We start from the raw sequence: 22,856 nt of genomic DNA, 5'->3' as shown, positions 1-22,856 counted from the left end.
CCAGGTTTCAACTTGAAGGGTCCCTGAGGAAAGCAGACAAATGAGGGATGGAAAAAATAAAAAAGGCTTTGTCCATAAGGGCTAAGCATGATCTTGACACCTCAGGACTGACATATTGACATAGCTTGACACACTCCTTTCAGCCTCTGCTGTCCTGCACCCAAAGCTCCTTCCCCCTCAACACCTGCCAATATAACACACACAGCCCCAGGGCTGGCACAGCTGGAAGAAGAGGTGCCAAGGATGGGCAGACAGACCTGAGCTCAGCCTACAACTCTAAACTAGACAGTGCTGACTGAGATTAAATCAGCACAGTACTTCAGGAAGGCGGGCCCAAATCAGTGCACAAGCTCAGTGCAGAGCCAGGCTTTCAGACCTCACCAACTCCAGACTGTTGCCTCAGGGATCTTCGTGCCACAGTCTGAGAATGGAATAGATTTGCCTGCAAACTCCTACACTGAACTGTTCTCAGGACATGGGAAAACTTCAAACAGTAGGCTTCATATCATTGTGTTCTCCTTATCCAACCCACAGTCACACTGGAGGAGGAGGTTAGAGACCAGATAGAAGTGTCCCAGGATGAAGACACCATGGACAAGGAAGGTGTTTGAAGACAGGATTACCTCAGCCTCCCCAAATTCAGCTCTGAAGTCACTGTTGGCAGGTCACAGACTGTGAGGCACAGCCAGTGCCCCCCTCCAGCCTCAGCACTGTCATCACTTCTCTAAGTGTCCCTGAAACACCTGGGACAAGCAAACACTTGCCTTTCTCAACCTGTTCCAACAGTGAAATCAACCCAAGGTTTATATCAGGTGGGACTGAGACACAGACGCAAAGGCCCTGCCTGCTGCTACTGTAAGTGGAAGAGATTCCCCAATTTCAGCCCAAACCCCAGCAGTAAAGGGGAATCATCTGATGTGTCTGGGCAAGCAAAAATTTGAGGCTGAAGACAGCCTCTCCCTCTACCAGTGGGGGAAAAACCCTTGCTCAATACTCCCATCACACCTGAATCTACCCATGAACACTGCAGGGGGAAACTAGAAGGGATGGACATGGAGCGGTATCCAGCGAGACACTGAGATTAAGTTCCACATGCACTTCTGCAGAAATGCAGTGCCCTTGATCTCACCATGCAGCAAACCACTGCTGTTGATTTTAGTCTTTTCTATCAATCTTGTTCTACTAAGGGGTGTCAGAAACAAATCTCCTTGGCTTGGCTGCCTGTGACCACTGCAGACACGTGGTCCCATCAACTGGAGAGATGAGCAAAGCAGGAGAGGTGAGGGATTTGAGGCACAGAGAAGAACATGAGACAAAGACCATTGCACCTGAATCAAAAGCTTTTTCCCCTGTGACTGAGTCATCCCACTTCACACATCAGTGCTTTCTGCTCTCTCAAGGGATAAGAATCCACTGTGCCTGATCTCTCTGTCCTATTTAGCTTCTGCACAGCTACTGCCTCTCACTACCTACGTGTGCAGGGCTTAGTGAAATGGGGACATTGCTGGCTAGCATGCAAATGAAGCCATTTGCTCAGTTTAATACAAGAAGGGATACAAAGGCATCCCAGGTCTCCGCTTCTAGTGCTCCTCCTCAGCCCTTTTAACTAGTCCCTGTAGCCAGCAAGCTCCTGCTCACACCCCCAAGAGCACACTGGAGGAGCCAGGGTACATCTTGTAGGACACATCTCCTCTTGTAGGACACATCTCCACTTCCTTCAAAATACCAAGTCAAACAGCCACAGACGTCTGATCATTTTGCTTTGCTGAGGTTATGGGGAACATAGACCTGCCAGGCTCCATGGAGGTGAATCTCTGCATGCTCTTCATGGGTGTGTTGGAAGAGTTCCAAGTGCTCTCCAAATTGGGTAGAGGATGATGGCCAAATCTAGGTACACAAACACTCCACAATGCTGCATTTTTATCAGCACAGCTCAGGACTGTTTACATTTGCAGAAGACAGGCGTACAGGAAGATATCCTAATCATGGCAAACGCTAAGAAGGGGCTGCCCTCTTGCCTGCAGCATTCAGGCACTGCCAAGTCCTGTCCCTTTGTCTCCATATTTCATTCACCCACTCACCCCACCCTGTCCTGAGCTTGTAACCTGAAAAAGTAGATGTTAGAAAAGAAACATGAAAAAACCCACAGGAATCCCACAGCATGCAGGAGTCACTTAGCTGGGGCAACTTCACAAGCAGCACAAAGTTAAACCCATGTGGAGGACTTGCAGATCCACCTGACACAGCTCTTAGGAAGCAAAGGGTAGACCTGTGTCTTTCCAGGAAATGAATCCCAGTTCATTTCCAGGGAAGACTCAAATCCAGCCTTTACCAGAACCAATACTCTTTAAGTTTCCACTGTGCACAAGAGTGTTCTTAATCATTGTTGGTACTTCATATTCCTGCTATCACTCAGGCCTTGACTCTGTAGAGTAAGGGCACAAGGCAACGTGGACTTTGTCTTTACAAGTACTGCATCCTTGGCTGGTCAAGGACCTGGCTTTGCTCCCTTGATGCCAGCAGCTGAAGTCAGCAGGTCAGGGTGACCTTTGAAAGAAGAAACAAAAAGGAACAGACTCATGCAGAATACAAAGCAGAGGGTAGAAAGAAAAAGGCAATGAGAAAAAAGAACTGAGGAAAGCAGAGATGTGACAACATGGCAGAGCCACAGATTAAGAGAAGGTTCAAAAAAGGCAGGTAAGAAAGGAGAAGAGAAAGAATCAAAACTGTTAAAGGCTGGAAGAGGTGATCAGGTGATTTCCTCCAACCTCCTGGATCCCAAACGGAAACAAGTTTGAAAGATTTTAAAAGAAAAACCTAAAGCACAATTAAAAAAAAAATAATTTAAAAGTTACCTGATCTGTTTATCAGCCATTTAATTCAAACTTGATCTTGTTAAGAAATGAATCTGTTCCTTCCAATCGTTCTTTTTCAGTTACGTCTTTCTCACTTCAGTTTCTTCCTGGGAAAGGACAGAAAGACACCAAGAACACGGAGTTGAGACACTTACACTCTCCTTAAAGCTCAGGGGCTCCTTGGCAGGCAGGCTGTAGGGTTAGGACAGCTGAGGCACAAGTGACTTAAGGGAGCACCTGATCTCCTCAAAGAGGAGACTGAGCTCCAGAGGGAGCCTTATAAATGTATGTCTGTAAATATAAATATACAAGGACATATGGAGGGAAGAGTTGCCAGGGTCATCAGGTTCTAGCAGCATATGAGGAAGGGCAGCAGCCAGGCAGGGCACAAGCTCTGCCCAGAAGCCACGTCTGTCACTTCTCTCCAACTTCAAAGAGCATTTCACACCATACCATGCACATCCCCAATCCTCTGCAGGTCCACCCAGCCAGCCCAAGAGAGTCAAATGTCATCACAAGATTCTTTTAGCACTTCCCTTCAACACATACATGCTGTGTCTAAAGGACAGCCTTCAAAACACTGCTCCTCCAGAGGTTACTATCCTTCCCCTATTTCCAAGCCTAAACAGACAGCCCATGTTCCGTCTTGTGCCAATACTGCTTTTTAAGCAATGCCTCTTCCTCCCTAAGCTACTGATGCCACTTTGCCCTTTGGACCGCTCCTTTCAGCTCTGCCAGACTGCAGAAATCAGTTCTAAGACTCTTAATTGTTACTGTTTAATGAGAGCTGTTAGAAGTCACCACACAAAGAAATCTGGACACCAGAGAAAATTTCAGAAGCGGCCACAACTTTCAGCTTTCTGGAGATGCCTTCATCTCCTCACCTGCCGCCTGGGAATGAGATGCCCTGTGCTCTCTGCAGGCGTCTCAGCAGTATTCAGCCAACGCCCTCCCTCTTCCCTTTCACTTGCCACCTGGATGTACCTGGATGTGCAAAGGAAGTACCTTTGACCTTTCCCTCTGGAATGAAATTTGCTCCTTTACTGCAGATTTCCTAAGCCACACAGAATCTCGCATCCAACAGAGGGGCTTACAGGCCAACACTTCCCAGAATAGAAGGTCCCTGAAAGTGTGAGGAGCTAGTGAAGGTGCAAATAGGTATGGGAAGGAGTTCAGGTTGCCCTCCTGTTATATCAAGTGCCAAGGATAGGATAGCATGAAACCATTTGTACAGTCCCACTCTTGGACAACATGAGACTGAAACTGCCTTTTCTGCAGCCCCATGTTCAACTAGAGTTGTGAGAGACCAGCACAGGGAGCTCCCTAAGGAAAGGTACTCCTCCTCAAAACACTGCACACAAACCTCACCCACTGCACCATGCTGTTATACCTTCTGTGGCCCTCTTCAGACAGCTCACCTGATCCCAACTGATCTGTGGCTGCAGACCTTAAAAAGCTCCAGATCAGCTAAGTCTGCACTTTCCAAGGGAAAATCACTTACACCCTTCATTACATGTGCTTTTATATGCATGTCCACAAGAGCAGCTTGGTTTAGGCTAATCTAATTTTCTATAAAATTAACCAGAATAAGACAAAAATATAAAAATATAGGAAGACCAGTAGCTGAAAGCCTGTAACCCTGTCATAAACAAGTTGTGAATCATGAAAATTCACTTGATGTCTACACCCTCAATAAACTTGTGTTATTGAGACAGGCCTGACAAAATACATGAACTAAGTGGTCCTGACAGCCTGCTCCAAGCTCTGGCAAAACATCCCCCTTGTTGCCTCTGCTGCACCCTTCCATGCAGAGGGGCATTCAGGAGGACAGACATCCACCACAAAGGGCAACAGCAAGGAAAGACAGCAAGGCTGCCAATATTCAGCACAGCCAGGTAGCCAAAAGAGTGAGAGACCAAGATGGACACACAAATGCATCACAGGGCTGTTTCTTACCTGCTGACACAAGTAGGGCACTGGAGTCCCTCTGCACCAAGAAGGACTTGGGACAGCTGAGTTAAGTTCTCTCTGGCCTTTTTTTCTTTTGACTTTTGGCTTCAGCTCCCCACCTGCCCAGTAACTACAGAGTCTTCCACAGCTGTCGGATCCAGCTGGAAAACTGCTGCTGCTTCCCACCAGGGAACTGATGCTCCTGCTGCAGCTGCACAGCAAGACAGGGCAAAACCAACCTTCCTGGGTTTAAAACTGGGCAAGGGTACAGGTTTCCTTGGTGCTAGCTGTACAGCCAGCAAATACCAGGACTAGTATCATCTCCCCTAACAAAAGCCACTCAACTCGCGGACGAGCGACGGGAAGCGAACAATGTGATCATTTTACAGCAGACACCAGCGCTTGATAACTGTTTAAACAGCACCTGGCACTGCAGAGGCCTGAATGTCTGTGGCCAGGGGATTTTAATGAATTAAGGGATTTTAATGCAATGAAGTGGAAAGCTTATTTGAGCTCTGTTTGTTTAAACAGAGCTCCAACGAATGATCATTTGCAAAACAAACCCTAAGTCACCCCAAGCTCTATCTGACCACTTTGCTGTAATCTACAGAACTCCCTGAGTCCCTTAAAAGAGGTGAATGATGAACCCTCCAGTGGCCTGGTCAGGGAATTTCTGAGCTGAGCCAGATCCCAATCACTTCCAGGGCTGGAAAATACCTGCTACCATTCTGCAGTCTTAAGAGGGGGAAAAACTGGCTGGGAAGAGAATGCCAGGAATTTTATAGGACATTTAAAAAATAAATCCAGAACAACATCATACATTTAACCTAGAAATGAAAAAGATTAAATAAAGACCTAAGTATATCTTCCCAGGAACACAGTGCTCTCAGGAGCCAAAATCTACACATAAAATCAGTCAAGCATCTGCAGCCAAGCAGGGTGTAGCTCCAAGGCTTCGGTGGGAGAAGTGTCAGGGAGCAGGGTTTGCATCTTCTTAGGAAATCTGCCATCAGGACCTGCATTGGGGCAGCAGACAAGCCAGCAGCACCAAAAAGGTGCTATGCCTCAGAAAGTTTTTGTATGGTTAAACATCAGGACAATGGCACTGCTGGAACTGGGAATCTGCATGGTAAAAGGAGCTGAGGAACTGGGAGGAAATTGGTTTAAGAAGTGAAATAAGAGTCACCAGAGAGCCACCTGAAAGCCAAAGAGGCTGAGCAGTCTTCGTGGAAGGGGATCTTAAATTGAACATCCCATAATTAAGAGAGTGAGAACAGCATAAGAGTATTTCCTTCCTAGAGTGCTGTTAACACAGCTAGGCATGGATTAATGCCCCATTACTTGCACACCAGGACATCCCTTTTACATTTATTAAAATGATCAGGCAAATTAGTTTCAGAGCCACACGCACACCAAAGCGGTGCAAATGGCCCGAAGCTCATGCTGACACATAAATGGCCCAGAAGCCTCCTCAATCCTGCCTTTCCCTTTTCTCACCTCCCAAAAGTCAGCTCCAGACAGTGGCAGAACAGCCACACTAGAAGTACCACAATGCAATCCTAGATGTATCTGGTCCTCATGGCCTAGGCCCCAGCAAAGTGGTGCTAATTTTCTCCCCTGTCTTGCCATACATCTTCCACACAAATCAGACAGCGAAGCTTTCTCCAGGAAGACAATCTTTGTATCTGCTCTCCTGATCCCATGGGGCATGGGGCTGAACTTTCAACCTTCAGGTTTTGCCTTATCACCTGAAGGAAAAGTGCTTACTAGAGAATCACAGCTCAGCATGAGGCATGGAGGGGAGACACAAACATGTCTCATTAATGCATCACACCAGTAAGCTTGGATTGGAAGTACAGGCACCCAACATTTCCACAAGCCAGGAAATCACAGGAGAAGAAACAGGTTAAACTTACCCACAAGTGTCTGACCTTGCTGATTGCATTTAGTGCTACCACACTGCCCTATAGATGTGGGTTGCCACCTCTACTCCCAGATACCACTGCTCTACCCCCAATCTGAGCCGAGTACAGCACTCTCCTTCTCCTGCTCTTCCCCTGCCAGGCTGCCAGAGCCACAGCTGCCATCCTCCAAGCCAGATGTGGGCTCCCAGTCCACCAGCTCCCCCAGCCCGGCCAGCGGCACCCCCACCCTCCCAGAGGCCAGCTCTTCCCTTCTGCCCTCTGCCAGCACTCCCATGTGCAGGTCCCCCCCCAGCAGCCCCAGTGCAGCTGAGCACATCCTCTCAGGCTCAGACTGCTGCACATGCTGATTTATCTGAGCACACACAGGCTGCCGGTTTGACAGAAAACCTTTAGCAAATGTCAGCTGCTGCTGTGGCCGAAGAAAGCAAATCTGTCCTCTCCCTACACCCAAACGTGTTCCCATCCCTGATTTCATGCCAGCACAAATATTTGTGCCAGGCAGACAGGAATGAGACAGAACTGGAGGCCAGCACATGCTGGAGCTGTAACTGAAAGCCAACTTCTAAGCTACAACCTTGACTTGAGAATAAACAGCAGAATGGAAAGTCAGGACTCCCTTCCACATACTCAAAGCCCCAGTGAGAGAAGCTGATGTCAAGAAACAAGGCTCAGAAGGTGAGCAGAGGAAACAAAGCTCTGCCAGCCTCCATTGTGTCAAGAGGACACTGCCACGCAACCATTCACAGTCAGGGATGGCAAGGGGAAGGAATCAGCAACAAGTACCTGCTGGGAGAGGAGAAACCCTCTGGGATCAGCCCACTTTCCTTCACAGCACAAATGCATCTGAAGGTGTGGACACTGCACAATTTTGTTAATGACAGCAGCAAAGCTGTCACCACAATAAGGTTTAAGGAGTGCAAAATTAAACTGCAAATATTTCCTGAGAAAAGCTGCTTTTATAGATGCATGACAGGCACAAAGTGCACAAGGGAGTTGGCACCAGGTAATATCACCTGGGGAGAAGCTGTCAATTTGGCTCTTGCCTACTCAGGACAGTTTGGGACAGAGGGTTTAGAGAAAAGAGGTGGCAGTTTAATCTGCTGCCTGCTTGCCTTAAGGCCCTTCAAAGCAGGGACTGCCATGAATTTCCTTGCAGGACCTGGCAAGGCATTAGTCCTCAAGAAAACAAAGCAGCTCTCAAGCACACTTGTGAATGCTCTCCACCATCACAGAGTGTCACCTCTCCAGCTGCACAGGGGACAGCACGGCCCCTTCACACCGTTCTGCCACCAGACAGAAGCCCCGGGGCTGCAAACTCACCTGCCTCCCTCGTGGTCAGCAGCCAGCTGTACCCGTACCACACTGGGCTGTGAAAGCACCAAGGCAAAGGCAGCCTTCTGCCTTGCCTCAGGTGATAAAAGGCCAAAGTACCAGCAGGGAGGTGCCATGCCAGCCCCCTGCACCATTGGCTGCTCACACCCTCCAGGGACAGGCTCGCTGGCACAGCGCCCACTCAGCTGGCAAGGCACGGGATGCAGAGCCTCAGCAGGCAGGGCACTCCTCCCTAACAGCCCCTGCAATGGCTCTCACTCCAGCAGCCCCTCCCCATCCTCCACAACTGACCTCTGTCTCTCTCGTGCAGCTTCCCTCAGGCTGGTCGGGATGGGTTCCCCCCCCTGCCCCCTCTCATCACCGTGAGAACAATCAGGCTGGCACCCTTGCAAAACTGCAGGCAAACTCTGGCCCCATATCCAGCCTGCACTGTCCCTGCACACTGGGGAGCCTTAACTGCATGCTGAGACCCCATGATGAGAGAATGCCTCAAAACATCTCCCGTGTGGCACAAAGGGACAGGCAATTCTGTGGCTGGGGGTGTGTTGTACAGGTGTTTGGCTTTGCAACTGCAGGTGGTGCAGTATAGATTTACCTGAATGCCCATAGAGGGGAAAAAGAAGAACAAAACTCCTGATTAGCAATGAGGATTCCTGAGCTCGCATTCCAGCTCCATCACTGACTTGCCCTTCACCTACAGAAGGATTTCAAACCACAGTTGGCAGCCTGACGAACACCCCGTGTCTATGACAACATTCCAGCTTAGGAAAAAAACAAGCCTCTAAGAAAAACAGTCCAACATCTTAGCAGACATAGTTACTTGCCACATCCAAACCAGTGCAGTCACCCATAATGCTGCAACAGAAGAGGATTTACAACAGGGCCATGCTGGAAGTGTCACAGGGACAATCCCTCAAGCTCCAGTAATATCCTGCATTTTGATACTGCATGCACACTGTTGCAACCATCCTCTCCACCAGGATTTACTTGAGACTACAGGAGATTCACACAACAGTAGTCAAGATTTGCCTGATGCCCTCAGTCACGAGGGTCACCTCCTTGCAAAGCAAAGGAGTTACCAAAGATATCAGGCAGAGCCTTGACTGCTCCTGGCAATTGCCCCTCTGTCTGCCTGGTCTCAGGCACACTAGGAAAAGCCAGCACAGCTGCTGACTCCAAAGCAAAGATCAAAGTGAGTGGAGCAGCAGGTATCACTGGAAAGCAAGGGGACAAAACAGCAGGGAAGCAGGTGGGGAACTTCCTGCCTCCAGGCAGTAAGAGTAGGAGGAACACAACCAGTTTTCCCACTCCCTCCCCTTTGGGCTCTCCATCCTGCTGGAAGCAGAGGCTGGCCTCCCACTCCCAGTACAGCAGCATCACGCAACTTTGTCTGCTTTGCTGAGAAATCTTCTGCTGTAAGTAAAGACAAGAAGACAACAAGCACCTGCTGTTACCTCTGTGAGAGCTAAGGCTTGGAGCAAGGCCTGCAAAAGGCAGTGTGAGCAGCAAGAGAAGTGCCTTCCCGACTTGGGAGAGCTTCTCCAGGCCAAAAAAACCAACAATTTACTTAGATTAGAGCAGAAGCCATTTGCCCTATTGCTTAACAAAAGGAGTCCCATGGAGGCCTCTTCTTGCATCAGCATGATCCCTTTAACACTGAGATGCCAAGCCATCTGCCAAGACAGAAAGTCTTGGGGAACAGGCCTGTGCTGATCTGGAAAAAACACCAGATACACCCTTCAACTCTGCATGTCTTGAGTAGAGACTGCCCTGGATCAAGAGACAGAAAGCTAATACTCATCTTGAAGCTGGGTATGGTTATCAGTACTGCAGCACACCAAAAGGTCCCAACACCCACCTGGGATCTGTCATTTTAGGGCTGCTCTGACCTTCAGTCAACAAAAATCCCTGTCCTGCAGGGAGGAGGAGATTCTGCAACTGAGCTGCAAGATGGGATGAGTAAGGACAGCCCTTAGGAGAAGCGACTCACCCAGGGCTCACATGGGAAGTCTTTGTATCAAAGACATTGGAGATGATAAATTGAAGGAGCTGGAGGGAAGGTTTCAGCAGGACAAATGAGCTTGCAGTCATCTTATTGAGAACACACTGCTCCACTGAAGGGCAACACATGAAAACACTCTTAAGGCAGTATCTTCCCTCACAGGAGAGACACAACAGGTCTCAAAGCGCTCACAGACCCCCTGGCAAGACAGAGGGGAGCAAAGGAAACCCATGGGAGCTGCTGGCGCTCTTCCCATCTCAACCTGTCTCCTCTCAAAGTTCTCAAAAAGGCAATTGGGTCAAGTCTCAAAAGACCTGGCTCTTCTGCTCTGCACAAATGCCACATCAAGCATGCTGCCCTGCTGCCCCGTCACTCCTCTGAACACTTACAACACAAGTAACAAGCCTCTAAATTTAGGACAACTACTCATGCTCAAAGCAAACTGTCTTGGAGTAGGTGCCAGAGGGATGAAAACCCTTTCCATGCATCTCATCATAAAATCTTCAGTGATGTGGTCATACGAGGCCAGGGCATGGCCATAGCAAAAATTCAGGCCCAGCACTTGCTTGGAAATAGTTGTGGATTCCAATTGTTGGTCTGTAGAAACCTGCAAGTCCCTCCACCAATTCAAAAGGATCTGTAAGAGGTAGCTACAGAACAGGTAATGCATATGCAGATACAATTAAATACACATATATATATATATAGCAACTTTTACATAAAATGGTTATTTAAATTAAGATTATAATGGGCTAGGTTATTCTGCAGCTGCAGAGGCAGCAGTAGAAGCACAAGCTAACTGACAGACAGTAAAATGGCCTGCACATGATCATGCTGGTGTACAAGCAAGTGCACCTTGGATGTTACTGGACAAACATTAAGTGTCTGCTTATTGCCAGTAATGCTCCTTTCCAAGTGCCATCTGAGAAATCATGTCACATGCTGAACTGATACAATTCTAAATATTTTTAAATCCACCTTCGTCTGGATTGTTCTTTACACCAGGTTTTATGAAATTACAGCTTCAGAGATATGCAGCATTAGCTGGAGAGAGAAGACAACTTTGCTGAGCTTTTGGGAGTCTGGCAGATGGGAGAGAGAGCAAGGAGAACAATTAAGAACTCACATACAGCACTCCTTTTCAATAACCTGTGGTGGTCAACAAAGGCAGGAGCCAGCTGACAGTGACAGACAGACCAACCCTTAGAACTGGGAGGACATACCATGGGGAAACTTGGTGCAAATCCCTCTCTTGGGTGCTCCGACAAAAAGCTGAGTAGAAAAGAGTTCTCTCCTCCCAGTTTAGAAAATAACCACCATGTACAAAGCAGTAATTAAAAACAACCAACCAAGAAGCCCAAGGGAAAGCTAAGGGTTGGATTCTGTCTCACTCAGTAGGAATGAGGTAGAGCACTGAGCTGAGGTCCTGGGGCCTGAAAGGGACCATTCATTTCCCACCAGCAATGAAACCAGGGCTATTGGCTGTCAGCTTTCTCTGCTGAAAGAAAGGGGTGCCAGTGACCCTGCTGGGAGGAATAAGCATCTTTTCAGGCCAAATTTGTGAGGTAGCAATACCTCACCAGAGCAACACTAACCAACCACAGAGCTGTTCCTGTTGGAGGCCTTAAAGTGTGTGGTCCTGGGATGGTGCTAGTTCACTGTGGCCAAAGCAGAGGCTGCAGAGGGGAAGGACTGACAGCTCAGGTCACTGCTGTGCCCACAGGGGACTCCTGGCAGCCCTGCCCTGGGGCTAGCATGGAGAGTGGCTTGGTGAGCTGCTCTGCCAGCTCCATCAGCACCCTGCCACTGACTACTTTCTCCTGGATTGCCGGGAATCTTTTCTGCTCTCCTGGATTGCAGCTTTTGTGCTCTCTCTGTCCCTGCCTACCAGCTCAGGGGACCAGCTGTCCTATGGATATTCAGTTTTATTGGTAAAGACTGAGACAAAGAAGGCATTAAGCACCTCAGTCTTTTCCTCAGCCTTTGTTGCTGTTTCCTCTGCATCCAATAAAGGATGGGAATTCTTTTTGGCCTTTCTTTCTGTTGTTAGTGTATTTATGAAAACACTTTTTATTACTTTTCACAGCACTGGCAAGATTGAGCTCTAGCTGAGCTTTTGCCTTTCTTATGTTCTCTCTACATGACCTAAGAATGTCCTTGTACTCTTCCTGAGTCATCTGCCCCTTCTTCCAAATGTTGCAAACCCTTTTTTACCTGCCCTGGTTCCTGCAAAAGTTCCCTGTTCTACTAGGCTGGTCTTCTCTCCTGCTGGCTCATCTTTTGGCACAGAGGGACATCCTGCATCTTTAAAATTTCTTTCTTAATGTATGTTCAGCCTTCCTGGACCCCCTTTGGTGACCTCCTTCTTTACTGCATCAAGAATTGAAAACTGCAATTTCATGGTCACTGTACCCCAGACTGCCTCCAACCACATCTCCCACCAGCCCTTCTCTGCTTGTAAACAGCAGGCCTGGGCTCTCTAACCAGCTGTGTCAGAAATTATCCTCCACACAGCCCAGGAATCTCCTAGACTGCCGTCTCTCTGCTGAGTCGAGCTTCCAGCAGACATCCAGCAAGTCTCCCACAAGAACAAGGGCTGGCAATCACGAAGCAGTTGCTCATAGCATAATTCACCTGTCTTTTCATCCTGGTTGGGTGGCCTGTAACATACCCCCCCAGGGTGTCTGCCTTGCTAGCCTTCCCCCTAATTCTCACCCACAGGCACTCAACTCAACCTTATCATCACTACCCTTCAGCTCTCAATAGCCAAAACACTCCCCAGCAGACAGTCACTGCCTCTCCTTCCTTGACTGTCCCTTCTGAGGAGCATAGTCATCCACTGCAGCACTCCAGCCATGGCAGACATCCCACCCAGGTTCCACCATGGTGCCTATGTCACAGCTTTCCTGCTGCCATGCTCCCTCACAGCCTCTTGTGCACCTCCTCGCTGGCACAGCATGGGAAGCTGAAAAGTCCTTGATTCAGAGTGAGCAGTACTTAGCAGCAACTAAGATATCAGCATGTTATCAACATTGTTCTCGTACTAAACTCAAAACACAGCACTGTACCAGCTACTAGGAAGAAGATTAACTCTATCCCAGACAAAGCTACAACACTGGCTAAAAAAACTTTTCTGGAAAAAGCTTCCTGTCTTGGTGTGTACTAAGCATTCCACAGCTTTGAGCCAGCATGAGCCAAGCAGTGTCCCTTCCTGCTCCTGAAACAAAGGAAAAAGGAGGAGGGGAGGGAAATCACCATCTCTGGGCAGCATCTGAGGTACCCCAGCAGGTATTTATCTTCCCCCAGACTTTCTTTGGTTTTTTCTCCCCCCTGCAATATACCTGTCAGGAACTGCACATGGGCACCACTGCAGATCCTCACCCCACACACCACTCACAGAGCCTTCATTAAAACATTGAGTTCTCCTGAGAACAGGCTCTAAGAAAGTAGAAATTAAATTTATCTGCTTCAATCTGCTGCAGCAAGACTTGTGTGCATCCCTGGTCACTCCATGGGGATCTCAGACTTGTTTTTCTTCTGTGCCTCCCAGGAGGTCCAGGTTCTCAGCAGAGATGCAAGCCAGCAGAACTCACCATCTCTGCTGGAGCCTGGGGACTTGCTCCCCTGCCAGGTGCACCAAGAGGGCACATTATTACAAATACATACACACTTTGGTCCTGTTTCATGGGGGTTTCATCATCCCTTTGGCTGTAACAACTTCATCTTCTCAAAGATGCTCCTGCACAGGCTCATGATGGCCAAGAACAGTACACGCCTTGCAAGCCCAAGCTTACTGGGCAGAAACAGGAAACAGGTAAAATAAAAAGAGGGAGTAGGAGCAGGCAGGACACCTGCATCTCACCCTGTTACTTGTAGGAGACCAAAACAGTGCAAGCACATCAACAGATTTCCAGTACCATTCTTCCTGCTCCTCCTCCCAGCTTATGCTCACCACAAAGAGCACAACCTGTGATTATTGAAGAAGGGGGAAGAAGAGAAGAAATGCAGGAAGTCTCCTGTGCATGCATAGTGGTCTTGGCTGAAAAAGGCCCCCAAAATGCTTAACTCACTAGTTTTAGAATCAGTGAAGGACTTTACTATCCCACATGCAGAACTATTGGAACAGAGATACATAACACCATCCTGGACTCACAGACTGCATCATTCCAGGGTGGTGGAGCACAAACCATAACCTGCAGCTTCTGTGAAAAAAAGGAAGAAAAAAACCCAAAACCAACCAAACAACAAAACCAAAAGAAATCTCCCAAACATCTGGTGGCAAACATCCTGGCAGCATTCCATGGGACCTAGCTAAGTGCTGTGCATGGCAAGACCCCGAACAGCAAAAGGAACCAAGGAGCACATTGCTGCAGGAAATGAAATTACTTGCAACTATCTCTGTCCTTTTACAAGAACCTTGCTCGTTTGCAGTCTCAAATATGAGCAGCACCAGAATACACTAGCCACTTCCTCTGCCTCAAAATCACCAAGGGGAAATAGGATAGACAATAAAGCAAAATTACTATCAGTACCTAGCATATAACCTGATTGGAGCAGAGTTCAAGCGTGGGTTGCTAAAGTTTATTTCTGTAAACTTCCGCCTCCCAGTCTGTGTCATATTTCGCTGATTCATTCTACAGATCCTTTTCTGTACCAACAGTGTAAAGCATAGGAAATATCCAGGGCTGGTTGTTTAGTAAACCTGCACTGAAAGTTCCCTTCCATCTACTGCGCCTGCTGCTAATTCCCTTCACAGCTCTGCTCATTAATAAAAATACAACACAATAAAAGAGAACCGCACACATACACACCTCGCCCAAATTTCCTCCATACTGGCTGGTCCTGAGTCACCACCAGTGAATAACTGTTGCCATGCACTAAGGAGGACATGGTTATTAAATTAATAGGGGCTGCTTAACCTGGCTACAAATATAGACGAGTTCTTTGTGCCTTAGTGAGCTAATAAGGCATGTGCTAATTACATTAATTCAAACAAGCCCAGCATGCCCTGAGGGCAAAGGGAGAGAAGGGTGCAGCAAACTCAGGCTTTTTCATAACAGCTGTGAGACAGCGGAGAGTACTTGCCTTGACACAGCTTTTGGAGAAGCACAGGAACGCTGTGGCTGGCACCCTAGGGCTCACTCGGCCCAGCTGCTGCCTGGCTCATGTGCAAAATCCCTGCTCATTCACCCAGCCCGTGGTGCAATGACAGACACAGGATCCTCTCTCCAAAGGGCCAGCCAGCTTGTCTGTTCCTATCTCTGTGGCCCAGAGCACATGGCAAGCCTTGGGATGCCACCCTGCTGCTTTGGGACTGTGAGCCTGGGACCCTGCTGGCAGCCCCCTTCCCACATGGCACGAGCAGCCTCCAGCCCTGGAGCAGCACCAAGGGCTGCAAGTCACCCATCATCCAGCCATGTGATGTTCCTCATACAGCCCCATCTCCTCCCCAGCCCCAAAGTCAGCCACGACAGCTCAGACAGACAGCATGCAGAGCCTTCAGTGGGACCTTAACCAAGTTAGGCAATCCCAGCACATCCCTAAACCTAACTGGCAATGGAGGCAGGCAGAAGGGACAGTTGCGCCTTCCACATCAAAATGGCAACAGAGCCTTCAGAAATCTAACAGGCTGCAGCAAGAAGAAGCAAGGAGAGAGACACACAATCCCAGCAAGGTTCAGATATGCTCAGAGAGGAACCTCCCATCTCTCCCGCCCAAGGGTAAGCAGATCTCTAACCTCTGTCACCCCTGAAGAAGGCTCAGCATCAGCTATGTTCACACTGAGGTGTCTGCTAGGAACTGTCACCACTTCCTGGCATGCAAGGGAAGGAAAGGAAAGGAAGAGGAAGTTGGTCATATTTCTTGGCACCTCCAAGGACACATGCTCACCAAGCACTTTCTGAAGGATGTGCTTTTCGTGTAAGCACTAGGGGACTGTGCTGGAGCAAAGCAAAGGTGTTGCGTTTTTCTTCTCCCTCTCTTATCACTTCTTCCTATACTGCATGCATCCGGCAGCACATCTTAGGGCCATCCCTAACAGATGTGAAAAGCCACCACTTTTGTCTGGCTGCTATGCTATGTGAATTTTAAGCATTATAAAGGCATGATGGTGTATCTCTGCAACCGAGAGAGAATCTACAACCAGGCACCAGATGAGAGCCAGTGGAAGGGTGGAACAACACCATTTTTTCTGCACAAAGAGGAACTGGTACAGGCTCGATGCAGTCCTGACTGTGTGTTGGGGGAGAAGGTGCAAAGATTTTCATGAAGGGAACAGCAACAGGGATTTTTTTAGTCCTGGAAAATGCCACATGATTTACTTTCCCAGCAGAGACTGTGGTTACTCAACCACTTGTCCAGCATAACTTCAGACTATTGCTCTTCCTTTCCCCAGCAACTCAAAGAACTCACTTTGAGCCAGGCCTATTCCCAGGTCACGTGTAGCTGTGAACACACAAATGCTTGTGTTGACATAAGCAGAGAGAGGCAAGAGTGGAAGCAGGGCTGTTCCTCTTGGCAGCGGCCTGCAGCAGCTTGCCGAGTGCACTGATAAAGTAAACCAATATACAACAATAAAACAGAATAAGAATCCTTCCAAGGAAGCCTGAGAGATAAGAGCTTCTGGGCCCTTAACAAAATCATTTAAAAGGCCTAGTAACCCAGAGCCCTGTGGGTCTGTATGTCAACTGATAGCTGTCACTCAAAAGTCCCAAAAAGGGACTGTTGAGCCTGGCTGGAACTGCAAAGCATCCCACAAACACCGCATCCTGTCCCTGTAGCAAAGCCACAGTGCACCAAGAGCATCAGCCATGGACATGGGAACCGACTCTGAAATACCAAAGTGAATGAAGCAGGACCTCGGGGTGTGAAAGGACAGATCCTTCCTGCATGACCCTTTGGAGTCAAGAGCTAGGCTCCAGCTAAGGCAAGGTGACAGAGAAGCATCAAGCAGGAGCCACCACATAAGCATGCCCACACTGGTGTACAGGCTGCAAGCTCAGCTGCCTACTGGAGCCAAGGCCTTCTGTACAAGAGACCAGACATGGAGAATTGACAGGATAACAAAAGGACATTTCCCAGCCTTCCAAACACTTTGCAACAGCAGGTAGAAACCCCTCTGAAGAACAAAGCTTATCTCATTACTTCTCAGTGCCAAAGGCAGAATTTCACTAGTGCTCCCAGTGCACTAGAAGAAATGCCACTTAAATGTCATGTTAGTCAATATTCCTTGCCTCTCAGCCACAGGACACTGCTGCTGCCAGTCCCTTTGCTGTGGGGGTATGTGAACACAACTGCTCCCCCTGCATTGCCAACAGCCCTGCTCACCCCCCCACCTCAGCTGTTTTGCTTACACCAAAACTGTTCAGATCACAGCAAAATGGTTCCTTGCTAAACACACATCAGCAGCCCCACATGGGTCAGGCTGCTTCTGAAGAGGTTAGCAGGTCCTCCAGAGAAACTCATACACACTCTGTGACAAGCAGAGGAACTGTCAAGGGGACTGCAACCACTACCTGATGGCTCAGGAGTCTGTGGCATAATCCAGTCACCAGCTCCCTGCTCACCCAGAGTGTGGTGAATCAGCAGGCTGCAAGGCAGGCAAGGCATTCCCAGCAGGAAGACAATGTATTTTGGAGGCTACAGGCAAATGAAAACACATCTAGTCCTGCTCACCTAAACAGAGTGCAGGGAGATGAGTAACACAAGAAACGGGAAAGAGGAAAAAGTGAAGTATATCAAACTTGAAAAGTCATTCTCTGAACATCAGATGTCTCGCCTGGCTACTCCAAATGTGCAGGGCAATGCTGCTACCTGATAGATGTATCCATAAGATTTATCTGACACACCCTCAAGGAAGCAATTTATCTTGCACTGCTTGAGAAACTGTTTTCAAAAAGTTTCCAAGTGAAAAACACCTCCCAACTCTGCTCTAATTACAACTCTGTCTCACAAGGAGTGCATGGCAGCAACAGCAGGCAGCAGTAGACACAAGGAATTGTCATGCCAGTGAGCAGTGGACAGGCACGTTGCCTCGGAAGAGTAGCAACAGTTTGGCAATGCAGGAACTAGACACACTGTTCTTCTCCAGAGGTCCTTGGATAAGGACTTCTGGGCTCCAATCCATAACCCAGCTGGAGTTAGCTGTGACAACTGACATGGGAACCTGCTGCCCCAGAGCAGAGGCCACTCAAGATGTGATGCAGCACTCTGGGGGAAACACGTTCTCCCTCCTCTGCAAGAGCAGTAATTTCATTGGAGAGAGGAAGAGGGGAGGCTGGCTACAGCAGAGTTCATCAAGGTTCTCAGCCATGACACGTAAACCCTTACCCATGCCCTTCCAAGCTGCCAGCAAGTTTGCCAGCTCACATATATGCACACGTGTGTCCAAACAGCACATGCCCTTTACCACAGCTGATCCATTTGTTTTCAGCTCCACACCACCACAATTTGCACTGACACAGGTCCAGGACACTGCAGCAGCACTAGGGACAACCCAGTGTCAGATGACCCTACGGCCTTCCTACAATCTCAGCCGTGTGCCAAGCAAGATGTCACAAGCTGCCCAGCAGCTCTGCAGCCTCTCTCCCACAAGCTGACTCCGTGTGTCTGCAAACTGCCCGTGGCTCAGCTGCACCAGACCAGCCTGACAGGCGGGCACAGCTGAACCTCACCCAGCACAGGGAAAATGGGACCTTGCTCTGCACAGGGCCCTGTGCAGCCATAGGCCCTGAGTCAGAGGCGTGCAGGTGCCTCCTGAGCGCAGGGGCCGTGGGAGCAGCCGGCTCAGCCTCCCCGAGCGTGCTGGCAGGGAACGCTGCACGCAGGGAACGCTGCACGCAGGCACGCGCCCACACACCGCTCAGCAGCGACCTGGCATTTCTTCCCCCCTTTCCAAAGCCAAATTCAGACCATCTGTTGAAGTATTTCTGCAAATCATCCCTCTTTTGGGAAGGGCCGGGGGCTGAGTTTAGTTGTTTATATAGTGTCTGGCATTTCTGCAGTGCTTATCACTTCAGTATCCAAGCTATTTCCTTCAAGCTCTCCATTACTTTTGAAGAACCAGTGTGAGGCACCACAGAATCTACATTGTAAATTCTGCAAAAAATAAAAAAAGGCATCAAAAAGATGACAACTGCTCCGGTCACACACACATTTAGCTGCTAATAAAGCAAGCGGGATAGTTCAGGAGAAAGGGGAAGGGCCAACACAATGAGTTTTATGTCCTTTAAAGAAACTACTACACTTATAAAATAGTCTTCATAAACAACAAGTGTTCCTGTTGCCTTACAGAGAAGAGCTTGGCTTGCCCAGGGCATGGAAAAGGAAGCTAGTACTGCTATCCTTGAGAAAGCCAACGCAAACTGAAAAAGGGAGATGAAACACTTAAAAGAAGAGACCATTTACTAGTTCAGATCATACTTTCTGCAACAGCTGCCATGGCCATTTTAAGTGGTGAACCCCTGGAGTGCTGCTGCTCCCACTGCACTGTAAGGGAAAGAATCAGAGACTTATTGCTTACCCCAGGTCCTGCTCTAAATCTGTAGCAAAGGAGAAAGCAGGACACAAATTCACAGTAAGCCCCCCACAAAGCCTGTCCCTAAAACACAATTTCTTCTTTTTTGTAAATCCCTAACTATCACAGAGCAAAGAGAACAGCACTGAGCAGGGCACAAACACACTCCCAGTCCGTGCATGGCCTTGAAGAAGGCGTTTCCATCCCATCAGACCCACCAGGACACGGGGAACTGCCCTTTTCCCCACACCCATTAAGGGCAGTAAGGAGTCAGACACCACAATGACAAAGACAGAGATGCAGCAGCAGCAGAAATGAAGATGGTCTGGCCCAGACTAAGCACACCACATGCTACAGCTTAATTCCAGGCACTTTATCCACACAAAAGCCAGCACTCATCCAGCTCGGAGCTCTCACAGCACACAGCACAGCCCCTGGTCAAAGCAAAAAGGCTTCACTGAAAGCTGCAGCTGAATTCAGAAACCAAGGATCATGGCTACTGGGCTTCTTTCTGGCTTGATGCAAACCAACTGCTGACTTGCACAGCATCTCTTTCCTACTAATATAATTTGATGAAAGTCCCCTATCTTTGTGTTCTAATTAAAAAAGAAAAGCACATAACTCTCTTCCCAAACACCTCCTCCAAGCCAGTTGCTCAACCAGTGCAGAAGCATCACTGTCAATATAAGAGGGGAATATTTCCTTCTCCTTCCCTCTCCCCACCCTGTCTACAAAGGGCACCAACCCTCCTCATAGCTGGCACAGCTTTTAAATTGAGAGTATAAGCCCCAAACATAGAGTCAAAACTCCAGGTGGGGCAGGCACAGTCTTTGATGTGACTTAGTCATCTCCAGCTCCTCAAATTCATGCTATTTGGGGAAACTTAGCTGGGTCAAAACCAGCCTCTCTCCTGCTGGCTTCTGGATAAATGCATCAGACACAGGAAAGAAAAAAAAATCCACACATCTCTCCTGATATGCCATACACCAGCATCAGTGCCAAAGGAAGGAGCAGGGCACAGGAAGGTTTGACAAGATGCAGTCACCCACCCACAACAGGACTACCAAAATGAGAACAAGTACTGGTTACAAAAAGGTTCAACAGAATAGAGTAATAATGCATTCCTGTGAGCAGCTCACCACAGGCTGTACTAAATTATGATCAACAGAGACCCCATAAATTACATAAACAGTACCCTGTCATATTCCTTCTGATACACAACAAGCCCTGCTGCCTGGGAGCCTCTCCCTCACCCGAGCATATAATCTCCACCTAGACAGCCCACCTAAGGCAGAAAATGTTCAAAATTTTTATATTTGCAGATGTGTAAGAGGAAACTCCTGACAGAAATCCAAACCACCCAGAGTGACAAAGTCTTTTCATAAGGTTTGTCTGGGATTTTGCCTTGTTTTTTAAAGCTTTTGTACCTCCTGTTACTTTATCTTCACAATAACTCAAACTACCAGGCAATCAATACTGCAAGGTTAAAGCAACATCCAAGTTTGGCATTGGACAGCTCAATCCAACTCCTCCTTCCTGCTATCTCTGTGCTGGAAGACAAACAGAAGAGGATAGGAAAATATTTATCTGCTGTTAGGATTAGCTGGAGCAACACAGTGTTAGCTCTAGCAAGCTGCCACTGTTAGCTGGATATGGCCAAGTGACAGTCCCCAAACCAAGCAGGTACAGCCAGGGGATTCAGCCTTGCTGAAGGAGGATGGCTTCACTACATCATGGTGCCAGAGAAGCTGAAACACACTGCCCTGTTAGACCCCAGACACCTCTGGCAGAGAGCAGGCACTTGCAGTCACATCCCTGTTGTCTCTCTGCAGACAGACAAGACAACTGTCTCCAGCAAGGCTGGAGTCCATGCAGCCATTTACGAGGAATGCACCATGGAACACAGGCATGGTGTTCAACATGTTCAAGAGTAACAAATAAAAACAATGCACTGCCTACAACAGGCAGCATCTCCAGCTCATTTGCCATGATAAGTAATTGACAATTCTGCATCTCCCAACCTGTAGTAGTGCAGATGTTTGGTCACTTCTAATAGAGCCTGAATATACAAACACGGGCATTAAAGCAGACTTTTGCATTTCCTGAAAACACAGTTAAGGATTTAGGAGAATGCACCATGGATGTAAAAGGAATAATTACCAGTCCTTATGTACCTGCAGCAGCAGAAGGCAGATTGCTATGAACAGGCAGATTCTTCCCCATCCTGCACTGTTGCTGTAGAAGGAGCAGAACAGACATTTGTCCTACACAGCACTGCAGATTTTAACAGGAGAGCAGAGGCAGCTGGGAGAAAGACAGTTCCAACTGGACCTTAACATAATGTCCTGTTAACAGGACATTAACAAACTTGTAAGTGACAGGCTAAACAGGCTGTGGGACCAGACTCCTCCTGTTGCTCGAGGGCTCCCACATGATGCTCAACCTCAGCTGGTGCTAACTAAATTTGCTCCACTGCCTGCCAGAGCTGTATCAACTTACTCCAGTAAAGGGTGAAGGTGCTCAGCTCTGGGACACCACTGATGGGCCATCAGCTGTGTAGAAATTTCATTCTAGGGAAAAACAAAGAAACAAAGGGGAAAGAAAAACCAAAACAAAAAACCCCAAACAAACAAAAAACCCAACCAACAACAAAAACCCCAAAACAAACAAACAAAACAAACAGACAACAACGGGGGGATGGGGGGGGGGGGGGGAAACTGTGAAAAAGGAAGGCTAGGAAGAAGTCAATCTTAGGAAGAAATACCTCTGTTCTGAAACAGCCTAGAAAAGGAGAAAGTGTAGAAACTCCCTTCACAGTGCATCAGCATCCTATCATAACACACATGAACTGCAGCACTCAGGATCATTTGTCCCAGCCATTCCAAACCTGGTTTGGTTACATATCATCTCCCCAGCCCAGGCTCTCCTAACAATGGAACAAAAATATTTTGCATTTTTCCAACCCTTTTCCTTTCCCTTTGGGGCCTAGTTCAAAGCCCTTTTATGTCATTCTGACAGCACTATATGATTTTAGGCAGATAAGCCCAGCCCATTAAGAGATACACCCTGTGCAAGACATCTTGCTGGCACTGGAAAGTTGGCAGTGCAAAAGATTTGCAGCTCCCTGCCTGCAAGTGAGACCAGGGATCAAGTGACAAAAGCAAGGATGGTGTGGAACAAGGCAGACCTGCTGCTAGTCAGCACCAGGGGACATGAGTCCCTCTGCAGTTATGGTCAATGCTGCTAAACTTTTCTTCCCACCACACAAACCTTTCATC

At 48.2% G+C, this 22,856-nt stretch overlaps 1 protein-coding gene across 1 annotated transcript in view; it reads right to left on the bottom strand.

Moving 5' to 3' along the window:
- The window catches only part of SLC25A22 (solute carrier family 25 member 22), a 52,055-nt gene that overhangs the window by 25,935 nt on the left and 3,264 nt on the right, over window positions 1–22,856 (bottom strand). The window contains exon 2 of the mRNA XM_036384663.2: window positions 2,856–2,962. Coding sequence (XP_036240556.1) covers window positions 2,856–2,875 — 20 coding nt within the window. The 5' untranslated portion in view covers window positions 2,876–2,962. The remainder of the gene's footprint in view (window positions 1–2,855; window positions 2,963–22,856) is intronic.

Source organism: Molothrus ater, chromosome 6 (genome assembly GCF_012460135.2).
Source record: "Molothrus ater isolate BHLD 08-10-18 breed brown headed cowbird chromosome 6, BPBGC_Mater_1.1, whole genome shotgun sequence".
Classification (NCBI taxonomy): Eukaryota; Metazoa; Chordata; class Aves; order Passeriformes; family Icteridae; genus Molothrus; species Molothrus ater.
The sequence above is the reverse complement of the archived record's forward strand: the minus strand, read 5'-3'. Positions and strand labels throughout refer to the sequence as shown.